At 26.6% G+C, this 25827-nt stretch overlaps 1 protein-coding gene across 1 annotated transcript in view; it reads right to left on the reverse strand.

The window, feature by feature from the left end:
* The window catches only part of LOC136090314 (neural cell adhesion molecule 1-like), a 99149-nt gene that overhangs the window by 20945 nt on the left and 52377 nt on the right, over window positions 1-25827 (reverse strand). Inside the window, exon 5 of the mRNA XM_065816749.1 lies at window positions 25011-25319. Coding sequence (XP_065672821.1) covers window positions 25011-25319 — 309 coding nt within the window. The remainder of the gene's footprint in view (window positions 1-25010; window positions 25320-25827) is intronic.

Genomic DNA, 25827 nt, shown 5'->3' on the forward strand with positions numbered 1-25827 from the left:
CAAGCAAGATCTAAAGAACACAAAGAAAAGGCATCTGTAGCTAAACAAAAGATTCAGACTGATTTTATGAACAAAATGGGACTTGTTGTTGATTTCCCTAAAAGTGGTAGTTCTGGAACAAGTAACGATGGCAATACCTCAAGGCGTGCTTTTGCAGCATATGAACAAACAGCTGAAATTCTGGGTATTGACCAAAACCTTATATTCAGATTTTACATTATCTTGGTAACGCTCTCTTCAGGATATGAAATAGACTGCTTAAAGTTCAAGGATTATTGTTTTGACACTTTTAGACTATATGTGTCCTTTTATCCATGGTATTACATGGTTCAATCAGTTCACAAAGTATTGATACATGGACATGACATAATTAAAAGCCTTACATTACCCATCGGACTTATGTCAGAGGAAGCTCAAGAGGCTAGAAATGAAGACTTTAAATCTTATCGCGAAAATTTCAGCCGAAAAACATCCAGAAAAGCAACAAATACTGATCTTATCAATAGACTCCTAGTTTCCAGTGATCCTGTTATTTCATCATTGCGTAAATCAACATCACACCAAACAAATCATAAAGCATTTCCTTCAGATGTTTTACAATTACTTAAACAATCTTCAAATGATATTATTGTTTTATAATTTTTTGATGTAATTTAAAATTGATTACGTTTTCTTGCACTATTTTTTGCTTTTATTATTCCTAAAACATTATTTACCTAAATACTCAATTTTTATTCAATATAGGTGGGTCAAAAATCCGATAAGATATTCAAATATCAATTTACCACTTTGTAACTAAGGAAAGTATCCGGTAACTAAGCAATATAAATATCCATAACAACTTAATTTAAAAAATTATCACTTTTGTAAGAAGTGTGATCTCATATTGGTACTCATGCCAAATTTAGTGAATATAGCACTTATAAAATATCTGCAGATAACAAAAGTAGGTTGTTGCTAAGCAAAATAAAGGTATCCATAGCAACGAAATAAAAAAATATTACCTTCATAAAAAGCGCAGACATCATATTAGTACTCATACTAATTTTAGTGAATATAGCTCTAATATTAAATTAGTTATGAATTTTGTCCAGTAAAAGTGCATTCTGGCCCACTGTGCATTCTGTTATGCGTCCTGGATTCTAAGCTCATTGCAAACTCGTTTTGTATAATGGATAAATATCCTAAGCTTGGGTCCGCATTGGCTGTCAGCATGAAACTGATATTTGACTGAGCAGTTCGTTATCAGCAGAAGTGAGAGTATAACTGAGAAGCTATCATCTCTGGCGGGTAAAGATGCAGAGCAGGAGGTAAAAAAAAAGATGTTGGGCAGATCAGTTCAATACTTTTCTGACAAATTGACTTGCATAAACGATGAAAGCAATTTGAAATTTGTTAGATACTTTTTATCTTATACAGTTCACCCACTTTGAGCCCTGGCTATTTAAAAGGGGTTTGTACAAAATTAGCTAAGTTTCCTGGCGACCATTATTCTTGTTAACCTCCTGCCATCATGTTGGAGAGCTTCATATAGCCGTAGCCATAAATAAAACTGTTAAGCATGAGAATAAACTATATATATATCATAAAACCATAAAAGATAAATAAATAGTAAGGTAAAAATAAAACTAGTTCACTTTAAAATACCTTTTTGCAAAAACAATATGTATAAGTTTCTAATTTTAAAACTATTTACATTTAGACTTTACAGAAGTGCAGAGGTTATTGCAAACTTGTGGAAAAAAATCAGACCATTACGTGAAAATTTACAAATATGGAGCTGTTTCTTACGCCTTGAATTTCATGAAATTTAAGTTGCATTTCTCTAAAATCAGACAGGTTTTTGTTGAGTAATAAAATACTCAAAGAGATTAATAGAATAGCTGACTACATTTCTCTCTTTCTTAGTTTCACAAGTTTTGATATATTAGTCTAATCATTTAAAAGTAATTTATATCATTAAGTAACAAATTGTTTAAAAACAATGGTTTGCAAAATGGTTTATAATCAGATATAAAATACAAAGAAAATAACTCTAAACCAACCTTTTTTCCAATGACAGACTTATCTTAAAATCAGTAAAAATACAATAAAAATGAAATCAATAGAAATAGCACTTTGACTTTCTCTTGTTAAAATTAAATGTAATAAGTTTTTAGCAGTGACTACTGGTTAATTTTTGATACTCTAGGTCATAGTTTGAAAAAATGCCTACGAATGAGACTCCCTCTGACTTTTTGGATACAATGAATTCCAAAACTTTTCAAATCTTTCAAAGTTGCTAACAACTAATCAGAACTCACAGCAAATTCGTAAATCTATTGACCATAGTTTACGAAGTTTATTTCTCAAAACAAGAAATATATTTCTTATTTTTAAAAATAAATTGCAGGGTCGGATATTTATTTCTTAAAACAAGAAACATATATCTTGTTTTAAGAAAAATATTTTGCAATAAAAAATTCAATTTTGCTGTGCTTACAGTAAAAATTATTCAAGATAGAGCATGTGATGAGCTCGAAGAAGCTTCAGAAGCTACTTCAAATCTTGTAAAAAACCATTAAAAAATAAGAAGAGTGAATTCAAGGAGCTAGCTACGGCGACTGTTTTCTCGCTTTCTCGTTATTGAATGGTTCTAATCATTTGAATTTCGATCCGATACCTGCAATCTCTGAACCTTAAAAGTACATTTAAAATTTATTTTTTACATATTTTCTTGAGATATTTGTCTTAAGCTGAAAATTTATATGTGTATAATATTCATTGTACATATGCAGCGTTAAAACTCTGAATTCTGAAGCAAATTCACTTTAGAATCAAAAGATCTGTGGCAGTGATGGATCCAGCATATTTTGGTGTTTGAGCTAAATATTTGTATATTTATACTTATGTCAAATAATGATACTTTTTAAAAAGTTGGAATGATTGGTGGCTGGGAATAAAAAAGCCCTAAAGTTTTATCCCTCCTGCCCCAACCGTGAGTGCAACAAGTTGATGAAATAATAAACTTTATATGGTCACAATTTATAAATGCTGAGAGATAATACTATGAAACTTAAAATTTATCAATAACTATAAACTTAGTTAATAATAGCAAAAAATTATTTTACGAACTTGTTGCTCTCACTTATAGGGCAGGGGGAATGAAATTTTGGGGCTTTTTTTGTTCTCAGCCTCCAATCATTGCAATATCTTGCAAAGTATCATTATTTGACATAAGTATAAACATACAAATGTTCGGAGCTTGCTCAAAATAGTCTCAAAAAAAAAACAATAATCGCATAGATCTAAAATCTGGTTCAGATGATGCGAATATCATTACAAATAAAATTGTCCCAACTGATCCCACACCTGCAAAAAAAGTTATTCTAGGGCCAAGATAAAAAACTTATTTTTCGCTAATACGAAAACCATAAAAATGCTTTATTGTTCATAGATATGAACAATAAAACACTTTAAAGTTTTAAGTTTTTATTCTTTGGTCGTTCTCAAAAAAACTTTATTAAGTTAAAATTAAGTTTAACTATATAATAAAAAACTGTTTCCATTTGTATTCTTAAGTTTATTAACAAGTTTAAAAATAAAAAGTTTATTAATTTTGGTTCATAAAAACCATAGTTTATAAAAGTTAGTAATTTGTTTTTCATTTTATGTTTAGGGTGTTGGGCTTGGTAATCGAAAATTGTTACTACATTTTCCTAATAATCTGCCACCAGGCTCATATGTTTTTATAATGTGATATAATAAAAAAATACTTAAGAGTATTAACTTAGTTTAGCGTTAGTTAAACTTAGTTTAGCGTTAGTTAAACTTAGTTTAGCGTTAGTTAAACTTAGTTTAGCGTTAGTTAAACTTAGTTTAGCGTTAGTTAAACTTAGTTTAGCGTTAGTTAAACTTAGTTTAGCGTTAGTTAAACTTAGTTTAGCGTTAGTTAAACTTAGTTTAGCGTTAGTTAAACTTAGTTTAGCGTTAGTTAAACTTAGTTTAGCGTTAGTTAAACTTAGTTTAGCGTTAGTTAAACTTAGTTTAGCGTTAGTTAAACTTAGTTTAGCGTTAGTTAAACTTAGTTTAGCGTTAGTTAAACTTAGTTTAGCGTTAGTTAAACTTAGTTTAGCGTTAGTTAAACTTAGTTTAGCGTTAGTCAAACTTAGTTTTGCATACAGTTTGTCTTTTGAACTTTCATAAAAAGTCAGACAATATTTTGTCTGACTTTTTATAAATGTTCTTTTGCAATGAATACGCGTGGTTGTTAAACTGTGTTTTTTTATTAGTATACCAGTAATGGGTCAAAGTTATTAATTAGTAAACTGTTAATTAACTTAACGTTAACATTGGTTAAAGGGTCTAATGGGTCTGGGTCTTGCAGGTTTTGGGTCTATAATAACGAAACTCAGACCCGGTTTAAATGGGTTGGGTCTGGTCTAGACTCATTACCAGCTCTACTTATTATGATTTATATTCTTTAATACTTTTTTAAAAAATATCACAACTAAATTTTATTTGTAGGAAACTTTCAACAGCGAGTAAAACAGTTGTTGTTGATCGTGGAATGATATATTGATTCTCGTGCTGATTGAAATGTAGGGTTGCTTAAATACCTGAATGGTCAGAAGTCTGTGACAATTTATTTCCAGTGCCGTAAAATTTATACTCGGAAGAGTATTATTGGTGCATTAAAAAGAGAGCAACATATGGATCAAGCCAATATGTCCAAAATTAGTCCGCCTTGTACCAGATCTCACATAAGTGAATCCAATTTTTGTTTGAAAAATTATTGTTAATTTAAAAAAGTAAAATTTATAAATTTCCTACTCTTGAATTCAAAGAATGCTGAAGGTTTATCAGAGTTGGTCTGATGACAAAGCAAAAAATGTTACTAATAATTGAATGCATTGATGATTTAGTTGCTGCTGTCAGTGGTCGTCCGGAGGCACGAGACAACTCGTTTTCTCCAAGGGCGACTGAAATTAAAAAAAAAGCCTGTCAGTAGCCTGGCAGGATGATCAGACAGTTTGTTACTTACAAAAGTGTGTTAATTAATAAAACCATACTTTGACGCATGAAGATTTTATTTAAACTAGTTTAACAATGAGTACACTCTGGTGCGTTATATAATTTCACCAAACTTAATAAAAAGTAGTTGACACGTGATTTAATATTTTGAAGTTCGACTGTACTATTTCTTTAAACATTGTTGTTACGTTTTAAAGCACGTTTCTTCGTGATTTAAAACAAGTTTTAAAATTACATTTTTTTTTCATTTCCAAATGCTATTGTATCATTTTTCAAATCTTATAGTCCATTTTGAATTATGTGAATGGTCAGTTTAATCATTAATAACACTAAACCTCTTGTTTATTGTTAGTAAAACAAATTTTTATTTTAACTTTGTCAATTAAAGTTAAAATAAAAAACATTAAGATGCACATGAAAAATTATTACTAGAACCCAATTAAAGATGCATGTGGAAATTCTTTTTTCCATAAAAAAAAAGTCTTTGTACAATGAAAAATGTTTATAACATTAAAAACATAATGTTTTAAATACATTCAACTAAATTAAATTTGATCGAAGGTTGAGAGAGAATAATAGAATATTTTTCTATATATAAAACATCTCTTTGCAGTTCAATTTTTTGCAGTTTGGCTTTCAACATTTTTGCTTCACGTAATGAAACCTTTGTTAAGATAAGACAAAAAGAAACAAAACAATATGGACTACAACAAAAATGACAACCCATCTTTAATTAATTTTATTAATAAATTAAATAATTTACTTTTAAATAAATCGTTTCTTATTAAACATTTTTAGTAGTCAGACGTTTAAATTTTTTTTCTTCAGTATTTTCACCCAAATAAAAAAAAACAAAACTTTTACATCGGACTACTATCAAACATTAGTTTTGTTATATATATATATATATATATATATATATATATATATATATATATATATATATATATATATATATATATATATATATATATATATATATATATATATATATCTTTAAAAGTCATATCTTGTTATATGATATGTACATAAATAAATTGATTTTAATAAAAGAGGCAGCGTATAACTATTTTTTTAAATATATTTTATATATAATAATATACAACAGCTTTTTTTTTTGTAAATGACCTGTTAACTACTTTTTTTTAAAAAAATCCGAAAATCCTTTATTGGATTGAAATCAGGGCTTTGTGAAATCCATTCTAAAACCTTTATGGCATTTTCATTAAAAAACGCTTTAATTTTTAAGCAGTGTTTTTCTGATTATTGTCTTGCTGAAATACAAAACAGTTTCTCTATCTAGTTTTGCGGAAAACTTTAAATTTTTGTTCAACATATTTTTATAGAAATTAACATTCATAGTTTTATCAATAAATTAAAATATACAAATGCCATTCCATTCAGGGGTTGATCTAGGTTACAGCACATTAGGCGGCCGCCTAAGGAGAAATTTTATATTACTATTAAGATGTAATTTACTTTACATTTTCAAATTCCATTAGGCATTTTTTATTATTCATGGTTACGGCATTGCTGACGAGTAACTTAACTACGGTAAGCGCAAGAGTGTTAAAAACTTTAATTAGGCATAATGGCTTTTTCATGCATTAAGCAAAATAAGTTTTGCCTAATCTAATCTCGATACGAGGTGTGGATATAAATGACTTTACCTAAAGAAAGTTAACTTATGCTTAAAGTAGTATGGAACTAAGTGGTTGATCTGCCTAATCTGATCTGGATCTAGGTATAATAAGACTGGAAAATAATTGTGCGACTTGAAAAAAAATTGATAAACAAACCGATAAATTGCCTAAGGATTTTGCAGTTAGCATTTTAAATTTCTATAGGTGCCTTATTCATGATGTCAGACATTTGTTATAATGTACAAATGGCTTTAGAGCTAATGATGTAGCTAATAAAATTTGCAAGAAGTTGTCTTATGAAGTAAGTTCTTTGTATAAAGAAAACCTGCATTCATCTTAAGCAAAATTTCTGTTCAGAACCAAACATCAAAAGCTCGAAATTGGATAAACTTGTACCCATTCAGAAAGCTATTAGCCATTTATAATGCATTATTTAATTAACACTATTATGCTACAAAGCAACAAATTATTCTTCAGTGAAGATAATTTGTTGCTTTATCTGCAACATAAATTCAGTTCACTAAACTTCACATTTTATTTCGTAAGTTAGGCTCTAAAGACTATTGGAAAATCTTCAACAGTGTCATTAACTAAGGTATCCTAAAATTTCATCTCTCTCTTTCATGGGACTGATCTTATTACCTCTTCCAAGGATAAGGCAGAACTATTTACAAATAACTTTTCTTCTAATTCGATTTTTGAATCTTATGTCCATCTCTTTCCTACCATTCCAACTAAACAAGTTTACTCATTGCTAGACATTCAAATGCTGGTCTACTCAATAAGCTTGCATCTTATAGTGTAGAGTGAAGATTAAAATCTTCACTCTTCTTCATTTCCAGTAACTTCTGGGTTTCTAAAGTTTTTATCATTGCTTCTGTTTTGTTTCTTATCTACACTAATGATCTTCATGACAATCTTACATCTAAAGTGGCTCTATTTGCTGAATACTTAACTTTATACTCCTGTCTTGACAAAAAGTCTTCTCTTTTATTGATCGCTTAGAATAGACAGCCAAATCTAATTCTTTTACCATATCAATTCCCTTTTATTTGTCTAGCTTTTTCCACGCACTTCAATCCTTTAGAACTCTCTCCCATCTTCATGTTTTCCTGACTCATACAACCTACAACTTTTCAAGTCTTCTGTCAATTGTCTCCTTGCTCATTAACTCTATTTTTTTTTCCAGTAACTCCCAACTTAATAGTGGTTGATTGCAGCCTTGTTGGGAGTGAATGAGAATTATAAAAAAAAAAAAAAAAGTACCACAAAAAAAAAAAATTTATAGATACACCCTTTATTATCCCCTGCCAGGCCCAGAGTGAAGGTTTTACCATTAAGCTCCTAATATTCCTATAACATCTAAAACGATGCTTTAAAAAATAACATCATCAGGTTGTTAGTCACATGTTTCCATAACAAAAAATTTATTTAAAAAATTTCTAGCTATGTTTTAGTGAATTAGTATCATTTTCTACAAATCCTGCCAACTTAATTTTCATAACTTTTTCAATACTGTCTTAATCTGCAACTGCTATTTAGACCAAAACATATTATAAAGAAAAAAATTGTAAAAAAAATTGTTCTAAACAAAATTTTATTAGCATTTAATGTTATCATCCAATTTAATAATATAAGTATAGTTGTTATTATCAAATTTGATAATAAAAGTATGATTGTTATTATCAAATTTAATAATATAAGTATGTTCGTTATTATCAAATTTATTAATATAAGTATAGTTGTTATTATCAAATTTAGTAATATAAGTATAATAGTTAATATCAAATTAATTAATATAAGAATAGTTGTTATTTACAGACTTGATGATATGAGTATAGTTGTTATTATCAAAATTAATAATATAAGTATAGTTGTTATTATCAAACTTGATGATATAAGTATGGTTGTTTTTATCAAATTTTTAAATATAAGTATGTTCGTTATTATCAAATTTAATAATATAAGTATAGTTGTTATTGTCAAATTTAATAATATAAGTATAAAAGTTATTATCAAACTAATTAATATAAGTATAGTTGTTATTATCAGACTTGATGATATAAGTATGGTTGTTATTATCAAATTTAATAATATAAGTAAAGATGTTATTATCAAATTTAATAATATAAGTATAGTTGTTATTATCAAACTCAATGATATAAGTATGGTTGTTATTATCAAATTAAATAATACAAGTATGTTCGTTATTATCAAATTTAATAATATAAGTATGGTTGCCATAATCAAATTTAATAATATAAGAACGGTTGTTAGTATCGAATTTAATAATATAAGTATGTTCATTATTATCAAATTTAATAATATAAGTATAGTTGTTATAATCACATTTAAAAATGAAAGTATGATTGTTATTATCAAATTTATTAATATAAGTATGTTCGTTATTATCAAATTTAATAATATAAGTACAATAGTTATTATTAAATTTAATAATATAAGTATAGTTGTTATTATCAAACTTAATGATATAAGTATGGTTGTTATTATCAAATTTAATAATATAAGTATGTTCGTTATTATCAAATTTAATAATATAAGTATGGTGGTAATTATCAAATTTATTAACATAAGTATGGTTGTTATTATCAAATTTGATGATATAAGTATGGTGGTTATTATCAAATTTATTAATATAAGTATAGTTGTTATTATCGAATTTAATAATAAAAGTATGATAGTTATTCTCAAATTAATGAATATAAGTATAGTTGTTATTATTAAACTTGATGATATAAGTATGGTTGTTATTATCAAATTTAATAATATAAGTATGTTCATTATTACCAAATTTAATAATATAAGTATGGTTGTTATTATCAAATTTATTAATATAAGTATGTTTGTTATTATCAAATTTATTAACATAAGTATGGTTGTTATTATCAAATTTAATAATATAAGTAAAGTTGTTATTATCAGACTTGATGATATAAGTATGGTTGTTATTATCAAATTTAATAATATAAGTATGTTCGTTTTTATCAAATTTAATAATATAAGTAGGGTTGCTATTATCAAAATTAATAATATAAGTATGGTTGTTATTATCAAACTTAATAATATAAGTATGGTTGTTATTATCAAAATTAATAATATAAGTATGGTTGTTATTATCAAACTTAATAATGTAAGTATGGTTGTTATTATCAAAATTAATAATATAAGTATGGTTGTTATTATCAAACTTAATAATATAAGTATGGTTGTTATTATCAAATTTATTAATATTAGTATTATTTTTAAAACTGAAACCAAAAAAAATTCTATGAGAAAGATTAAGCTATTTTTGTTAGTTTTGTGTAGAAAATTTGGTGAATGCAAAAAAGTCAAAAAAGAGATTGAAACATAACTACATTATTTAGATATAATTGGATCAGTTGGTGGAGCATAAAATGCCAAGAGCAAGCTAATAAAAAAAAGTCATATATCACATGAGTGCAGAGTTTCATAATGAACCATAGTACACATTACACCACTTTTTAAGCAGTAAATGAAATTGTCATGAAAAAAACATAAAATGGTGTTTACTATGTTTTAATGTTACATTAAAAAATAATACCAAGTTAAAACAGTAATACTGTAGGAAAAAATTAAGGTAATACTACTATAAAGACCCCACCTGCGACTACTTTCAACTTCCAACCCTAGGGCTTTAATGAGTCCTAGATAAAACTTACCTCTAACCCTTAATGTAAATTCTTTAACAACTTGTGAATGATTAAAGTTAACAATGCAGCTATATACTGCCCGATCACTGTACGTAACATCATTTATAGTCAAAGTTTCATATTCTGACTCATTTTCTTTGCTAAACTTGTAGCGACTATCTGTGTAATCTAAAAGTAAAAAAATCTAAAACTCTGAAAAAACCTAAAAATTCAATGAAATTATTTAAAACTTTAATAACTTTGATGAATTTTAAAATTTTTTTCATAAAACTTTATTTTATAAAACAATACTTTACAACTTTATAATATTACTAATTATTATAAAATTTTAATATACAAAAACTTTTTTTTACGATGAGTAAAGTTTTTTACTTAGACTATTTTTAAAATCCTAGCAGTAACATGTTATTATTGAAAAAAAAAATTTTCTTCTCAAAAATTTAACAAAATAAGCATAACAACTAACATCATTAACTTACTATCAATAACAGCCTCAAATTTTTTCCAAACATACTTTGGTGCTGGATAACCAGCAATATCACAAACTAATGTAACATCTGATCCGGCTTTTACAACTTCTTCTTTAGATGGTTGGTTTTTTTTCAGCTGAAACTGAATAAAACATTACATTTTTAATATTAACTCCTAAATTGTTCGAAATGAACATATATCAATATTATATATGAACAATAAGGTGTCCCAAATTAAAATTTTTTTGTCTACATATATTTTTCCCATTCTCTGAAGTTCACTGAGTTTATATGTAACACTAAAAACTTTTCGGACTGGTAGAATAAATAAACTTCAATTTATATTCAAATTATAAAAACACTGCAATAAAATGATAAATTATTTGAATGTTATTAACAATGGCCTATTTTATACAATGTGGATTTAACAAAACATTTCTATTAAAAGTATAAATCAAATAAAAAGTATAAATCAAAAGTATCAAAAAAAAAAAAAAAAAAAAAAAAAAAAAAAATATGAACTAAAAAAATATATAAAAACAACAAAACCATAATAATAACTTTTATTTGATCAGTAAGACTTCAACCTACTAAGTTAAACGCAGCCTGTCCACAAAAACATAAAAACATGGATCTGATCTGCAGAGATAATTCCCGTAGAGACGAGAATCCTGCAAGAATCCTGAACAGAAATGTGTTGCTTCTGCTGTAATAGATGCTTGGAAAAAAGCAGGACTTCAAAACTTTATCATCAGTGGTTCCAGTGTCAAAGATTGCTGCAACAATATTATTCACCTCCCCAAGGCCCGAGGGGGGCCACTACAGTCGAGGAGGCTACTCATTTTTTTGTGTTTTTTTTTTGTTGTTATTCGTGGTGCAACCCTCTCTCAACTCTTTAACTTCAAAACACGAACTCTTGCTGCGCGGAGAAACTAAGTTGAGCGCGGTACTTCCAGGGACGTGGTGGGAGTCGAACTCCAAACCTCTCGCTTACAAAGCGAGCACTCTTACCACTACACCACTACCGCATTTCATTTCCATTAACTTGGAGCTTGCCATAAAGTTAGGTACAGTATAATGAAAAAAAAAAAAAAAAAAAATTAGATAAATTATAAAATTTGTTTAAAAATTAACACAATTTTAATATAATATAAATAACATATACAATTTATGCATATTTTGATAATTTAAGATATTTTGATCATCTAAGATATTATGATCAGGTTTCATGACTCTATACAGATAAGATCATTAAGATTATGAATGAGAAAAAAAAGGTGATTGAGACTGCAGTTTTCTTCACACCATTCTGTTATGCGTCCTGGATTCTAAACTCATTGCAAACTCGTTTTGTATAATGGATAAATATCCTAAGCTTGGGTCCGCATTGGCTGTCAGCATGAAACTGATATTTGACTGAGCAGTTCGTTATCAGCAGAAGTGAGAGTATAACTGAGAAGCTATCATCTCTGGCGGGTAAAGATGCAGAGCAGGAGGTAAAAAAAAAGATGTTGGGCAGATCAGTTCAATACTTTTCTGACAAATTGACTTGCATAAACGATGAAAGCAATTTGAAATTTGTTAGATACTTTTTATCTTATACAGTTCACCCACTTTGAGCCCTGGCTATTTAAAAGGGGTTTGTACAAAATTAGCTAAGTTTCCTGGCGACCATTATTCTTGTTAACCTCCTGCCATCATGTTGGAGAGCTTCATATAGCCGTAGCCATAAATAAAACTGTTAAGCATGAGAATAAACTATATATATATCATAAAACCATAAAAGATAAATAAATAGTAAGGTAAAAATAAAACTAGTTCACTTTAAAATACCTTTTTGCAAAAACAATATGTATAAGTTTCTAATTTTAAAACTATTTACATTTAGACTTTACAGAAGTGCAGAGGTTATTGCAAACTTGTGGAAAAAAATCAGACCATTACGTGAAAATTTACAAATATGGAGCTGTTTCTTACGCCTTGAATTTCATGAAATTTAAGTTGCATTTCTCTAAAATCAGACAGGTTTTTGTTGAGTAATAAAATACTCAAAGAGATTAATAGAATAGCTGACTACATTTCTCTCTTTCTTAGTTTCACAAGTTTTGATATATTAGTCTAATCATTTAAAAGTAATTTATATCATTAAGTAACAAATTGTTTAAAAACAATGGTTTGCAAAATGGTTTATAATCAGATATAAAATACAAAGAAAATAACTCTAAACCAACCTTTTTTCCAATGACAGACTTATCTTAAAATCAGTAAAAATACAATAAAAATGAAATCAATAGAAATAGCACTTTGACTTTCTCTTGTTAAAATTAAATGTAATAAGTTTTTAGCAGTGACTACTGGTTAATTTTTGATACTCTAGGTCATAGTTTGAAAAAATGCCTACGAATGAGACTCCCTCTGACTTTTTGGATACAATGAATTCCAAAACTTTTCAAATCTTTCAAAGTTGCTAACAACTAATCAGAACTCACAGCAAATTCGTAAATCTATTGACCATAGTTTACGAAGTTTATTTCTCAAAACAAGAAATATATTTCTTATTTTTAAAAATAAATTGCAGGGTCGGATATTTATTTCTTAAAACAAGAAACATATATCTTGTTTTAAGAAAAATATTTTGCAATAAAAAATTCAATTTTGCTGTGCTTACAGTAAAAATTATTCAAGATAGAGCATGTGATGAGCTCGAAGAAGCTTCAGAAGCTACTTCAAATCTTGTAAAAAACCATTAAAAAATAAGAAGAGTGAATTCAAGGAGCTAGCTACGGCGACTGTTTTCTTGCTTTCTCGTTATTGAATGGTTCTAATCATTTGAATTTCGATCCGATACCTGCAATCTCTGAACCTTAAAAGTACATTTAAAATTTATTTTTTACATATTTTCTTGAGATATTTGTCTTAAGCTGAAAATTTATATGTGTATAATATTCATTGTACATATGCAGCGTTAAAACTCTGAATTCTGAAGCAAATTCACTTTAGAATCAAAAGATCTGTGGCAGTGATGGATCCAGCATATTTTGGTGTTTGAGCTAAATATTTGTATATTTATACTTATGTCAAATAATGATACTTTTTAAAAAGTTGGAATGATTGGTGGCTGGGAATAAAAAAGCCCTAAAGTTTTATCCCTCCTGCCCCAACCGTGAGTGCAACAAGTTGATGAAATAATAAACTTTATATGGTCACAATTTATAAATGCTGAGAGATAATACTATGAAACTTAAAATTTATCAATAACTATAAACTTAGTTAATAATAGCAAAAAATTATTTTACGAACTTGTTGCTCTCACTTATAGGGCAGGGGGAATGAAATTTTGGGGCTTTTTTTGTTCTCAGCCTCCAATCATTGCAATATCTTGCAAAGTATCATTATTTGACATAAGTATAAACATACAAATGTTCGGAGCTTGCTCAAAATAGTCTCAAAAAAAAAAACAATAATCGCATAGATCTAAAATCTGGTTCAGATGATGCGAATATCATTACAAATAAAATTGTCCCACCTGATCCCACACCTGCAAAAAAAGTTATTCTATAGGGCCAAGATAAAAAACTTATTTTTCGCTAATACGAAAACCATAAAAATGCTTTATTGTTCATAGATATGAACAATAAAACACTTTAAAGTTTTAAGTTTTTATTCTTTTGGTCGTTCTCAAAAAAACTTTATTAAGTTAAAATTAAGTTTAACTATATAATAAAAAACTGTTTCCATTTGTATTCTTAAGTTTATTAACAAGTTTAAAAATAAAAAGTTTATTAATTTTGGGTTCATAAAAAACCATAGTTTATAAAAGTTAGTAATTTGTTTTTCATTTTATGTTTAGGGTGTTGGGCCTTGGTAATCGAAAAATTGTTACTGACATTTTCCTAATAATCTGCCACCAGGCTCATATGTTTTTATAATGTGATATAATAAAAAAATACTTAAGAGTATTAACTTAGTTTAGCGTTAGTTAAACTTAGTTTAGCGTTAGTTAAACTTAGTTTAGCGTTAGTTAAACTTAGTTTAGCGTTAGTTAAACTTAGTTGTAGCGTTAGTTAAACTTAGTTTAGCGTTAGTTAAACTTAGTTTAGCGTTAGTTAAACTTAGTTTAGCGTTAGTTAAACTTAGTTTAGCGTTAGTTTAAACTTAGTTTAGCGTTAGTTAAACTTAGTTTAGCGTTAGTTAAACTTAGTTTAGCGTTAGTTAAACTTAGTTTAGCGTTAGTTAAACTTAGTTTAGCGTTAGTTAAACTTAGTTTTAGCGTTAGTAGTAAACATAGTTTAGCGTTAGTTAAAACTTAGTTTAGCGTTAGTTAAACTTAGTTTAGCGTTAGTTAAACTTAGTTTAGCGTTAGTTAAACTTAGTTTAGCGTTAGTCAAACTTAGTATTGGCATACAGTTTGTCTTTTGAACTTTCATAAAATAGTCAGACAATATTTTGTCTGACTTTTTATAAATGTTCTTTTGCAATGAATACGCGTGGTTGTTAAACTGTGTTTTTTTATTAGTATACCAGTAATGGGTCAAAGTTATTAATTAGTAAACTGTTAATTAACTTAACGTTAACATTGGTTAAAGGGTCTAATGGGTCTGGGTCTTGCAGGTTTTGGGTCTATAATAACGAAACTCAGACCCGGTTTAAATGGGTTGGGTCTGGTCTAGACTCATTACCAGCTCTACTTATTATGATTTATATTCTTTAATACTTTTTTAAAAAATATCACAACTAAATTTTATTTGTAGGAAACTTTCAACAGCGAGTAAAACAGTTGTTGTTGATCGTGGAATGATATATTGATTCTAGTGGTTTAAAACATTTTATCCAAATATTTTTGTCTTTTGGTTTATGCGCATCTTATAATGACACTGTCATGCAGGCATCAGCAGTTTTTCACCATTCACCTTCTATTTACTACCACAAACTAGCACATTTATTCAATATGTTGCGGGCAATGCTGATATAAATGTAAAGACTTAAAGCAGTAAACACTTCACATAATTCAAATTATTACCCCATTACAATCACATTAAAACACAAGAAGATCATTTACCACCATAATTTCATATAATAATATTGAAAGTGGTGACAATAGTGAAATATGTGAAACTTTAGTTTATCAGTTCAATGAATAACTAAGAATTTAAAACTAACGACCTAGAGCAAAACTATGGATTCAGTATTTTAATATGATATCGATTACAAAGGAATTTATAAAAGCTGAACCCATGGAAGATTGGCAAATTTATTTGAACAGCATTAAAGAAATGCTTCCATATTTTCACACACCTTAGCTTTACCACATTTACCTTATGCCAAATCTGTGCTCTTGGTATTTGTTGGATATGCTACAATTAGATAGGCTGATGAATCGTAGCATCAATCAAAGATTTATCAAAGGGTTTTTCACTGCTAGAGATTCTGATAAATTCAATTATTTCTTTTTTATATTTTTTTAGGTACCCCAAGAAGTCCTTATGGTCTTGTCACAGAGCACCGCGGAAGTGCATTTAACCAGGAAGTTCACGCCTCCTTCCTTACCGTGACGCGAAAATATGTCCAGAGTTCGTTTCGAACCTGGATCTCCTGCTTATAAAGCAAGCGCTCTAACCACTGCGCCACAGCCGCACAAAATATACAACTTTACAATACAACTTTAGTAGATAGTTTCATGAAACTTTTATTTTTACTACTACTACTTTAATGATAAAACTTTACTGGAAAAATAAGAAAAAAACCTTTCTTTAATCATTGACGTTGATTAATTTTTTTTTAGCAGATGTAGGATTGGTGCGGATATTTAATATTTATTTATAATAACATTCCTAAGGTCAGTACCAACTTTCAGCTCTATGCAAATTATTGAAAAATTGAAATTTATATTTTGATAGGCTACAAATATATATATATATATATATATATATATATATATATATATATATATATATATATATATATATATGTATATATATATATGTATATATATATATATATATATATATGTATATATGTATATATATATGTATATATGTATATAAATATGTATATATATATATATATATATATATATATATATATATATGTATATATGTATATATGTATATCTAAATATCTAAATATATATATATATATATATACATATATATATATATATATATATTTATATATATATATATATATATATATATATATATATATATATATATATATATATATATATATATATATATATATATATATATACATATACATATATATATTAGGGTGAGCCATAAAGTATAAAGTTTTAGCTGCACAAATCAAACATAATAAAAAATGTTTTCAAAAATAGTTGTTATTTTTTATAAATATAACTATTTTAGATTTTATTACACAAAAATAATTGTTTTTTAACAATTTTGAAAAAAGGTAAGATTTTCAAGGTTTTTTTTTATGAACATTTTTAAATAAAATTTTTATAAAAAATAACAAATATTATTGAAAATTTTATAAGATTTAGATTTTTTTGAGTACCAAGTTGATATACTTTTGAAACAATTTTTGTAAGATAATATTAGGGGCCCATTAAATATTCAAGGGTCAGTTGGGACCACTAAAAATATTTTTTATTAAAAACTTCTTATACCATCTTATTCAAGAAATGGAGGAGCACGTTTTTTAGTATGTTTGATTTGTTCAGCTAAAACTTTATACTTTTTGACCCGCCCTAATATATATATATATATATATATATATATATATATATATATATATATATATATATATATATATATATATATAGACACACACACACACACACAGAGTTTTGGAAAAATATAATGGGACAACCATTTTAAATGGCAAATTTTAATCAAAATTGCCAGTTTGTTCATAAGAAAATAACTTTCTATTTACTAAATGATTTTTTTTAAGATGTTAGTATCATTTTTATAAAAAAATAGAAGTTGTTAGTACCATTTTTATAAAAAAAATGCCTTTGAGACTAATCTTTAGATTTTTCAAAAATCATATTTTTTAATTAAACATATCAATTTTTTGACTAAATTCTTTGGAAAAAAATAATGGGACACATAACAAAAATAATTTATTAAGAAGACTTATGGTAGAATTAATATTGTGTGAACTCCTTTAGCTTTTATAATAGCATTTAAACATTTTCGCATATATTCCATTAATTTTTTTGTAATCCCAGAGCTTATTTCATCCCAAAGCCTTTGTAACAGCAGTTTCTAATTTTTCCATTCGCTTTAAGTGACAATTACCTATTTGTTTATCTAAAATCGACCATAAATTTTCGATAGGATTTATATCTGGACATTGTGCTGGCCATTCAAGAACCTTTATGGATTTGATTTGTAAAAGTTCTGTTGTTTTTTTTGACTTATGTTTCGGATCATTGCCATGTTGAAATAAATAAAATTTCTACCTAATCTCAATTTATGCATTGATGAAGTCAAATTATTGTTCAAAATATCAATGTAACTCCAGTCTCTTTTTCAATAGTTCTGTAAGTTTTTTTTTGTTTAACTAAATCCAAAATTAATTTTCGTTGATTCTCATTCAAATACTGTTTTGCTGGAGCCATGATTGCTAAAATATAGAATTTGCTCCTAAATATCTCATAAAATAATTTTTTCAAGAAAAAAATAGATGTTTTACATCAAACACATCTAATTTTAATGATTCATAATATACAAATGTGTCAATTTTGTCATCTAAATTGTGCAACATTTGTTTGTCTGTGTCGAACGACTCAGATAATAACACTAGTACCGTTATTAGGAATAGGAGCAGACAATACACCATTATTACTAGCTAGAAGCATCATTTTATTTTTGTCCTATTTTATTTTTCCAACACTGTATATATATATATATATATATATATATATATATATATATATATATATATATATATATATATATATATATATATATATATATATTCTATCAATGTACTTTGACATAATTTTATGTCTGAATTGTTTTCTAGTGACATAAAATATTTCTGTCATGTTTTCTGTAAAAATATTTTGATATAATTTTATGTTTGAGTTATTTGTTGTTTTATATTCTTGAAGAACTTAACTAATAGGGTATATCATATTAAAATTTAGTATTTCAGTTAAAAATTTAAATTTTCAAAATTTAAATTAAATTGGTATTTCAGTTAAAAATTTAAATTTTCAAAATTTTGACTATTCATTTGTATTTGACTATGGGGAATTCAATTTTGATAATATTTTTGTAAAATATTAATGTTTCAGGCTTGGTCGGGAAGCGGGAGCAATTGCTCACGATTACTGACCACTGAAATAATATTTAGTTGCGAAAAACTGGCCAGGTTTTGTAGTTGTTTTGAGAACATTTAAGTTTATGTATGTCCGTAAAACAAAAAATTTTTGTTTTACGGACATACATGGAAACATACATAAACTTGAATGTTCTCAAAACATCTTGGTGCAGAAGTATAAAAAGAATATTCGCGAACACTAAAAACCTGCCAAATCTACGAAAAAACTAATTTTATTGGTTCAAAAAATACGCTGACTAAGCGAAATAAAGTTCTAGATTTTTCTGTTGAATCGTTTTTTTGAATTTATTTTATGTTATTTTTTTAAATTGAATTTATGCTTGCAATATTAACAAATTTCAAATAATACAATTGTATTATTTGAAATTTGTTGATATTACTTACATAAATTGTTTTAAAAATATATATCATACGAACTAATAATTTAATACTATGGCTCATTCTCGGAGTCACATCTGCAAAGCCGTAAATCTTTTAAACTAATATTATCTGTTTACAAAAATAAATGTTTTAAATATATATTTTTTAAATTGTCAAAATTTTGAAAGCTTATTATGTATTATTGATTTTTATTAGTATATTCTTATTTTTTAGTTAAAAGTATGTATTTTTTATGTAAATATAATTATGTGTAACTGTTTTTTATTCTAATGTAATCTTTTAAAGCAATTTTTACGATTTATTTGTTATACAAAAAGACTTTCAACAATAATTGTTATAATCAATGAAATTGTTAACAATCATCGAAGTTAATAAAACTAATTATGAAATAAACTTATAAGTAGTTTCTGGTTACTAATCACAAACATGCATTCAAAGTAACTCGCGCTATATATATATGTATACATGTATATATGTGTGTATATATGTATGTATGTATGTATATATTTATATATGTATCTATATATATATATATATATATATAAAAATAAATATATATATATATATATATATATATACATAAATATATATATATATAGTATATATATATATATATATATATATATATATATATATATATATATATATATATATATATATATATATATATATATATATAGAAAGTTATTAAATATAAAGAATAGTTTTTAAGTTCTTGGATATTGGTTTACTAGTTCTAAATATTTTCGCTTCAGTTGCGATTCTTACAAACTCGTTATCCTTTAACTAAAAGTTACTCTTTTTTGATTTAAATACTAATTAAAATTAAAAAAGCCACTCGCTAAACATCATTAGCGATATTGTAAAGCAGTTCCACTTCCTCTTCATAAAGTATTTTTTGTTGATTTCTATCTTTTTAGTTGATTTCTATCTAGTTAATTTAATTTCTACAGTAACGCAATGATTTAATTATTTGATTATTCATCTTACTAAGAAGAATTATTTCAAATATGTTAAAATTTTCACGCGAAACATAAAATTGTTATTAAAAAAAATTAACTTTTTTATTTATAAAATAATTTAGCTTAATTAAAACTAAAGCTTGCGTTAGTTTTATTAAAATCTTGTCAGACTTTTTGGGGCTATTTTTATATTGGAGGCCTTTTTATGCGCCACACCGTATAAATGACTAAAAAAAAAGTCTTCTTGACTATTTTGGGGCCCTTAACATTGCGGGGCCCGGGACTATAACCCCCTTTAACCCCAATCCTCCTTAGTCAGCACTGGAAATAAGACACGAGTATATAAATAAAAATTATATAAAACTCTTTAATAAATAAAAGAACATTAGTTTCCTTATTAAGCAATCGTAAGATGTTATTTTATATAAAAAAATGTCGCTTAATTTTATAAAAAAATTATAAAAGAGCGATGTTTCAAAAATACTTGTTCTAAACGTTATTTATTTTGCCTTAAGTTTTTTCGCATTGAAAGTTATTTTCTAAATTTTTTGGTAATTGTCTCTCATCGGTCCAATTAATCTTTTTTGCGCTTTCTTTTTGTTTTTTGAAATGTTCTCAAAACGACTAAAAAATCATGCCAGCTTTTCGCAACTAAATATTATTCCCGTGGTCAGTTATCGAGAGCGATCGCTCCTGCTTCCCGACCAAACCAGATGTTAAGCTACCGGGAAATGGGTTTTAAAGTTACAGTTTTATTAAAAATTATTCTTTTTAAATTAGGGTTTAATCTTTAAAAAGTTTTAGACAATTATTAATACAAATTAATATTTTATAATGTAAAAATTAGCCACAAGTAATAAAACAGATAAAAATATCTGAATGTTTAAAAATGGCTAGGGCTCCTGGCTGCCCCCCCCCCCCTGTCAATATTTGACAATTTATAATTATCAAGAAATATTACGATTACTGTTTATGTAAACATAAATAAAAAAAGCCTTTTTTTTAAACATATTATATATTCAAAAGTTTTCTAAAGTTTAGCAAAGAGACTAGAATTGTCAAATGAATATAAAAGAAGCTCCAGAGGAAAAACTCTCAATGCATTGAGTTGGGCTAATGACAAATTTGCTGTGAAAACTAGTTCAGTAATGACTTCTTTTTTCCATTCAAGAAGTTCTTTGATTTCAGAAGCATCAAGGTTTATTGTTTGTGGAACTTTAATAGGTCTCACATTAGTAGAGCCATGTTCACTTCTGGCCCTGACTGCCAATATTATGTTGACTGCAAATGACCTTTGTTCTGAGTTATCAGAACAGAAAAGTGCAACAAGTATATTCTCAGGATGAGTCCACCAGAATTCACTTTTTAGATAAGATTTAGAGGCTTCTTCAACCCTATCATCTTGCTTCTGTCAAAGTCAAAATAGCTTTAAAAGATGAACAGAACCATATTTAATGCCATGATTTACTTTAATTTCAAAAAACATCGGAATAAAAACCTGTGTTACCCAAGGTGCAAGGAGCTTTAAGATCTCTGAATTCTCAGGTTTAAGATCTTGCTCATATATAAAAGCAAGCATCTCATGCAACAAGTAAGCCATCGGCTGTGAAACAGTCTACCACATTTAAGAGCGGCTACTTCAGGATCAAGGTTTCTTTTTAATATTGCATTCAAATACTTCCATGCAACTAAACTGTCAGTGCTCATTTGCTTAACAAAATCTTCACTGATATTAACTAAAGGCTCCAAATGAAAGATTGACGTAATTTTAGTAATTCTTTTAAGATTATCAACTTTAGAAAACAATTTACCAACTGCTCCACACCATCCTTTTCCTAAAGAAGTTGGCCCGTCAAGCTTTTCCACAATATGACGGAATGGAAGCTCATTAATGTGAAGCCAGCAAAATGATCTAAAACGTTTTTGATAGATAAGTTCTTCTACAAAATGAAGTATTCTTCCTTTCCATCCAGACATTTCATTTGTAGTATCACTACCAATTAGTTGGAGATTAAGATCTTTACCTCTTTCCATTAACCAGTTGAATAATCCTATAGCACATTGTTTGGCTGGTTTACATATTTCAGATTTAGGCTCTGGTGTATAATGAGTAAGATAGCGACCTCTAGGCTCCTCCAGTTATATGGTATTCTTGAATAATTTTTTTCTGAAGGTGCCTGTGGTCTTATCGTGCATAAGGATTAAAGTTTTATCTTTTCTACCATCAACAAAAATTCCAGTGAATATATTTCTTTCACAGTCTTCTTTTTTCTTAGCTCTTTCACAGGAAAATATTTCATATTTTCTTCTACTCTTTCATGCTATCACAAATGAGATTATTTTTATCTTTTTTTCCTGCCTTCATAATATCTTTCAGTAAACCATGGCAGTATTACTGATATCAAGATAATTTCGTTTATGATAAATATCTTGTTTTTCTAATGTGAGCCTTCTTCGCAATCACTGACTTATTGCTATCACTGACCATATCCACATTGGAATTATTATTTATTTCTGCTGCAACATCCATATTTTTAGCATCCAATCTAATAGTAGATGAATAAAATGTTCTCGACAACTCTGACTGCTTTTAAAGCATATTCTCGTTCTCGATTGAGCCTTGCTTGATTGATATACGAAAGTTTTTGAACCTAAGCTTGGCAGTTTCTTTAACATCTATAAATAAGTCTATAATAGCTATCATCATATTTATAAGGTATATTTGAATATTAACTCGCACTTATACACAAAACAATATTATAAAAAACAAAAAACATTCTACTATAATAAAGCAAAGGATTAATCAATATTATAAACAAATTTGTAACATAAATAGTCAACATTTAGGTAAAAAACACAATATTTTCAGAAAAAAAAAATGTTTTCCCGGTAGCAAGAGCTGTTTTTTTTTACCAAAAAAATTATACCATTCAACTCAGGCTTTATAAATACATAGGAAAAGTAATGTACTGAATCAAAACCACCACGTCCCTAATAGCACCGCACTCAACTTGTTTCTCCGTGCAGTGGCCTTGTTCGTCAAGGTTCGTGTTTCCGAGTAATAGGGTTGGGAGAGGGTTATAACCACAATTAGCTTCCTCATCTGTAATGGCCGTCTTGGCCTTGGGAAGGTAAATTACGAAAAAAAAAAAAAAAAAAAAATAAGAAAACTAGAACATGCATGAGTATGATATACCCTAATAACTTATTTGATAACAAATTGTCAATTTATTAATATATAGAAAATGTCTGATATATTTTATGTTAGTAACAAATAATTCAGGCATAAAATTATGTGAAAACACATTAATATCAAGATAACAACCCTGTATATATATATATATATTTTTATATATAAATATATATATATATTTATATATATATATATATATATATTTATGTAAATATATATATATATATATACATATATATACATATATATAAATATATATATATATATATATATATATATATATATATATATATATATATATACTTATATATATTTATATATATTTATATATATATATATATATATATATATTTATGTATATATATATATATGCACATATATATACATATATATAAATAAATAAATAAATATATATATATATATATATATATATATATATATATATATATGCACATACACTTATATGTTGTCTGAAAGTTTTCTTCCATATTTTGTTGACAAAAAGTAAAAGTTTAAATGCAAGACCAGTATTTTTTTTTTATTAATTGATAGAATGCCTGCCCCAACCAAACCTTAGTCAATGTAGCAGCACTATGTTGCGAGTCAGGCTAAAAGATAGTAGATGTAGCAGCATTCCGTTGCGAGTCAGGCTATTTGTCAGTCGATATAGCAGCACTCCCTTGCAAGTCAGGCTATATGATAGTCGATGTAGCAACACTCTGTGCATGATTTACAGTATAAAAAATCAAAACAGAAACATTTTATTAAAAAAAGCAAAAATAAAAACATTTTAATAAAAAAAATCAAAACATTATTTGTATTGTTAAAAACATTCAGAATGTTTTAAAAAACATTCTGGTCAATTAAATTAGCATTTTTGCGGCTTTGTTAAAAAACGAATAATTTGTAATTAAATTAATGGTTTTTACTTTCTGACACGCAAATGTTGGACGAAAGTCAAAAGTAATTAAAAGTGACATGTGTTGGCATAAGAATCACTTTTTTCCTTCCGCTCCTCCCAAAGACAACAAACTATAGATCTATACATACATATATATATATATATATATATGTATATATATATATATATATATATATATATATATATATATATATATATATATATATATGTATATATATACATATATATGCATATATATATATGCATATATATATATCAATATACATATACACACACACATATATATATATATATATATATATATACATATACATATATATATATATATATATATATATATATATATATATATATATATATATATATATATATATATATATATATATATTAAAAAAAAAGAGAAGAAAATTCATACTTTCTGCCAAATCAAATATCTTTGTATAACTTTCAACATAAAAACCATCAATAGAGAGCTTTGCTATACAACTGTATTTTCCTCCATTACTATATTTAACATCAGAAATGATTACTTTAGATCTTATAAAAGTTTTATTTGAAGCATCTGGTATGTACTTAATATTTGATCCAAGTTTACCATCAAAAGCCCATTCAATATCAACCGGATATTTTTCACTGAATACACTACAACTGAATGAAAAATCAGAACCATATACAGTAGACAATGTAGTTGGAGCATCATTAACAAATTTTGGTACCTTCTGCTCTATATAAAATATATAATAATCCTAATAAATTAAATACTATAGCATATATATATATATATATATATATATATATATATATATATATATATATATATATATATATATATATATATATATATATATATATATATATATATATATATATATATATGTATATATATCATATAGCCATATTTAGAATCATTCAGCTATATTTAAAATCATCAAAATTAAATAAAATACAAATTTGCGTTGCAACGAGATCAAACATTAGTTTTGTTTTATATATACAGTGCTGTGCAAAAGTCATTATAACAGTAATATTTTTAATGTTTTTTTCTATTTTCTTGTAGCGTTACAAATAAAAACGACTGAAAACAATTGATTTGGATTATTTTTTTTATTGCAACTGTTCATACAATTTAAAATTACACAGTTTATTAATACTTTGTCTGCCCACCCCTTGATTTGATGACAGACTTGATCCTACGGGGCATAGAGCTAATCAAGTTCTGAACAGTAGCTGGT

The sequence above is a fragment of the Hydra vulgaris genome, chromosome 13 (genome assembly GCF_038396675.1).
Source record: "Hydra vulgaris chromosome 13, alternate assembly HydraT2T_AEP".
Taxonomy (NCBI): Eukaryota; Metazoa; Cnidaria; class Hydrozoa; order Anthoathecata; family Hydridae; genus Hydra; species Hydra vulgaris.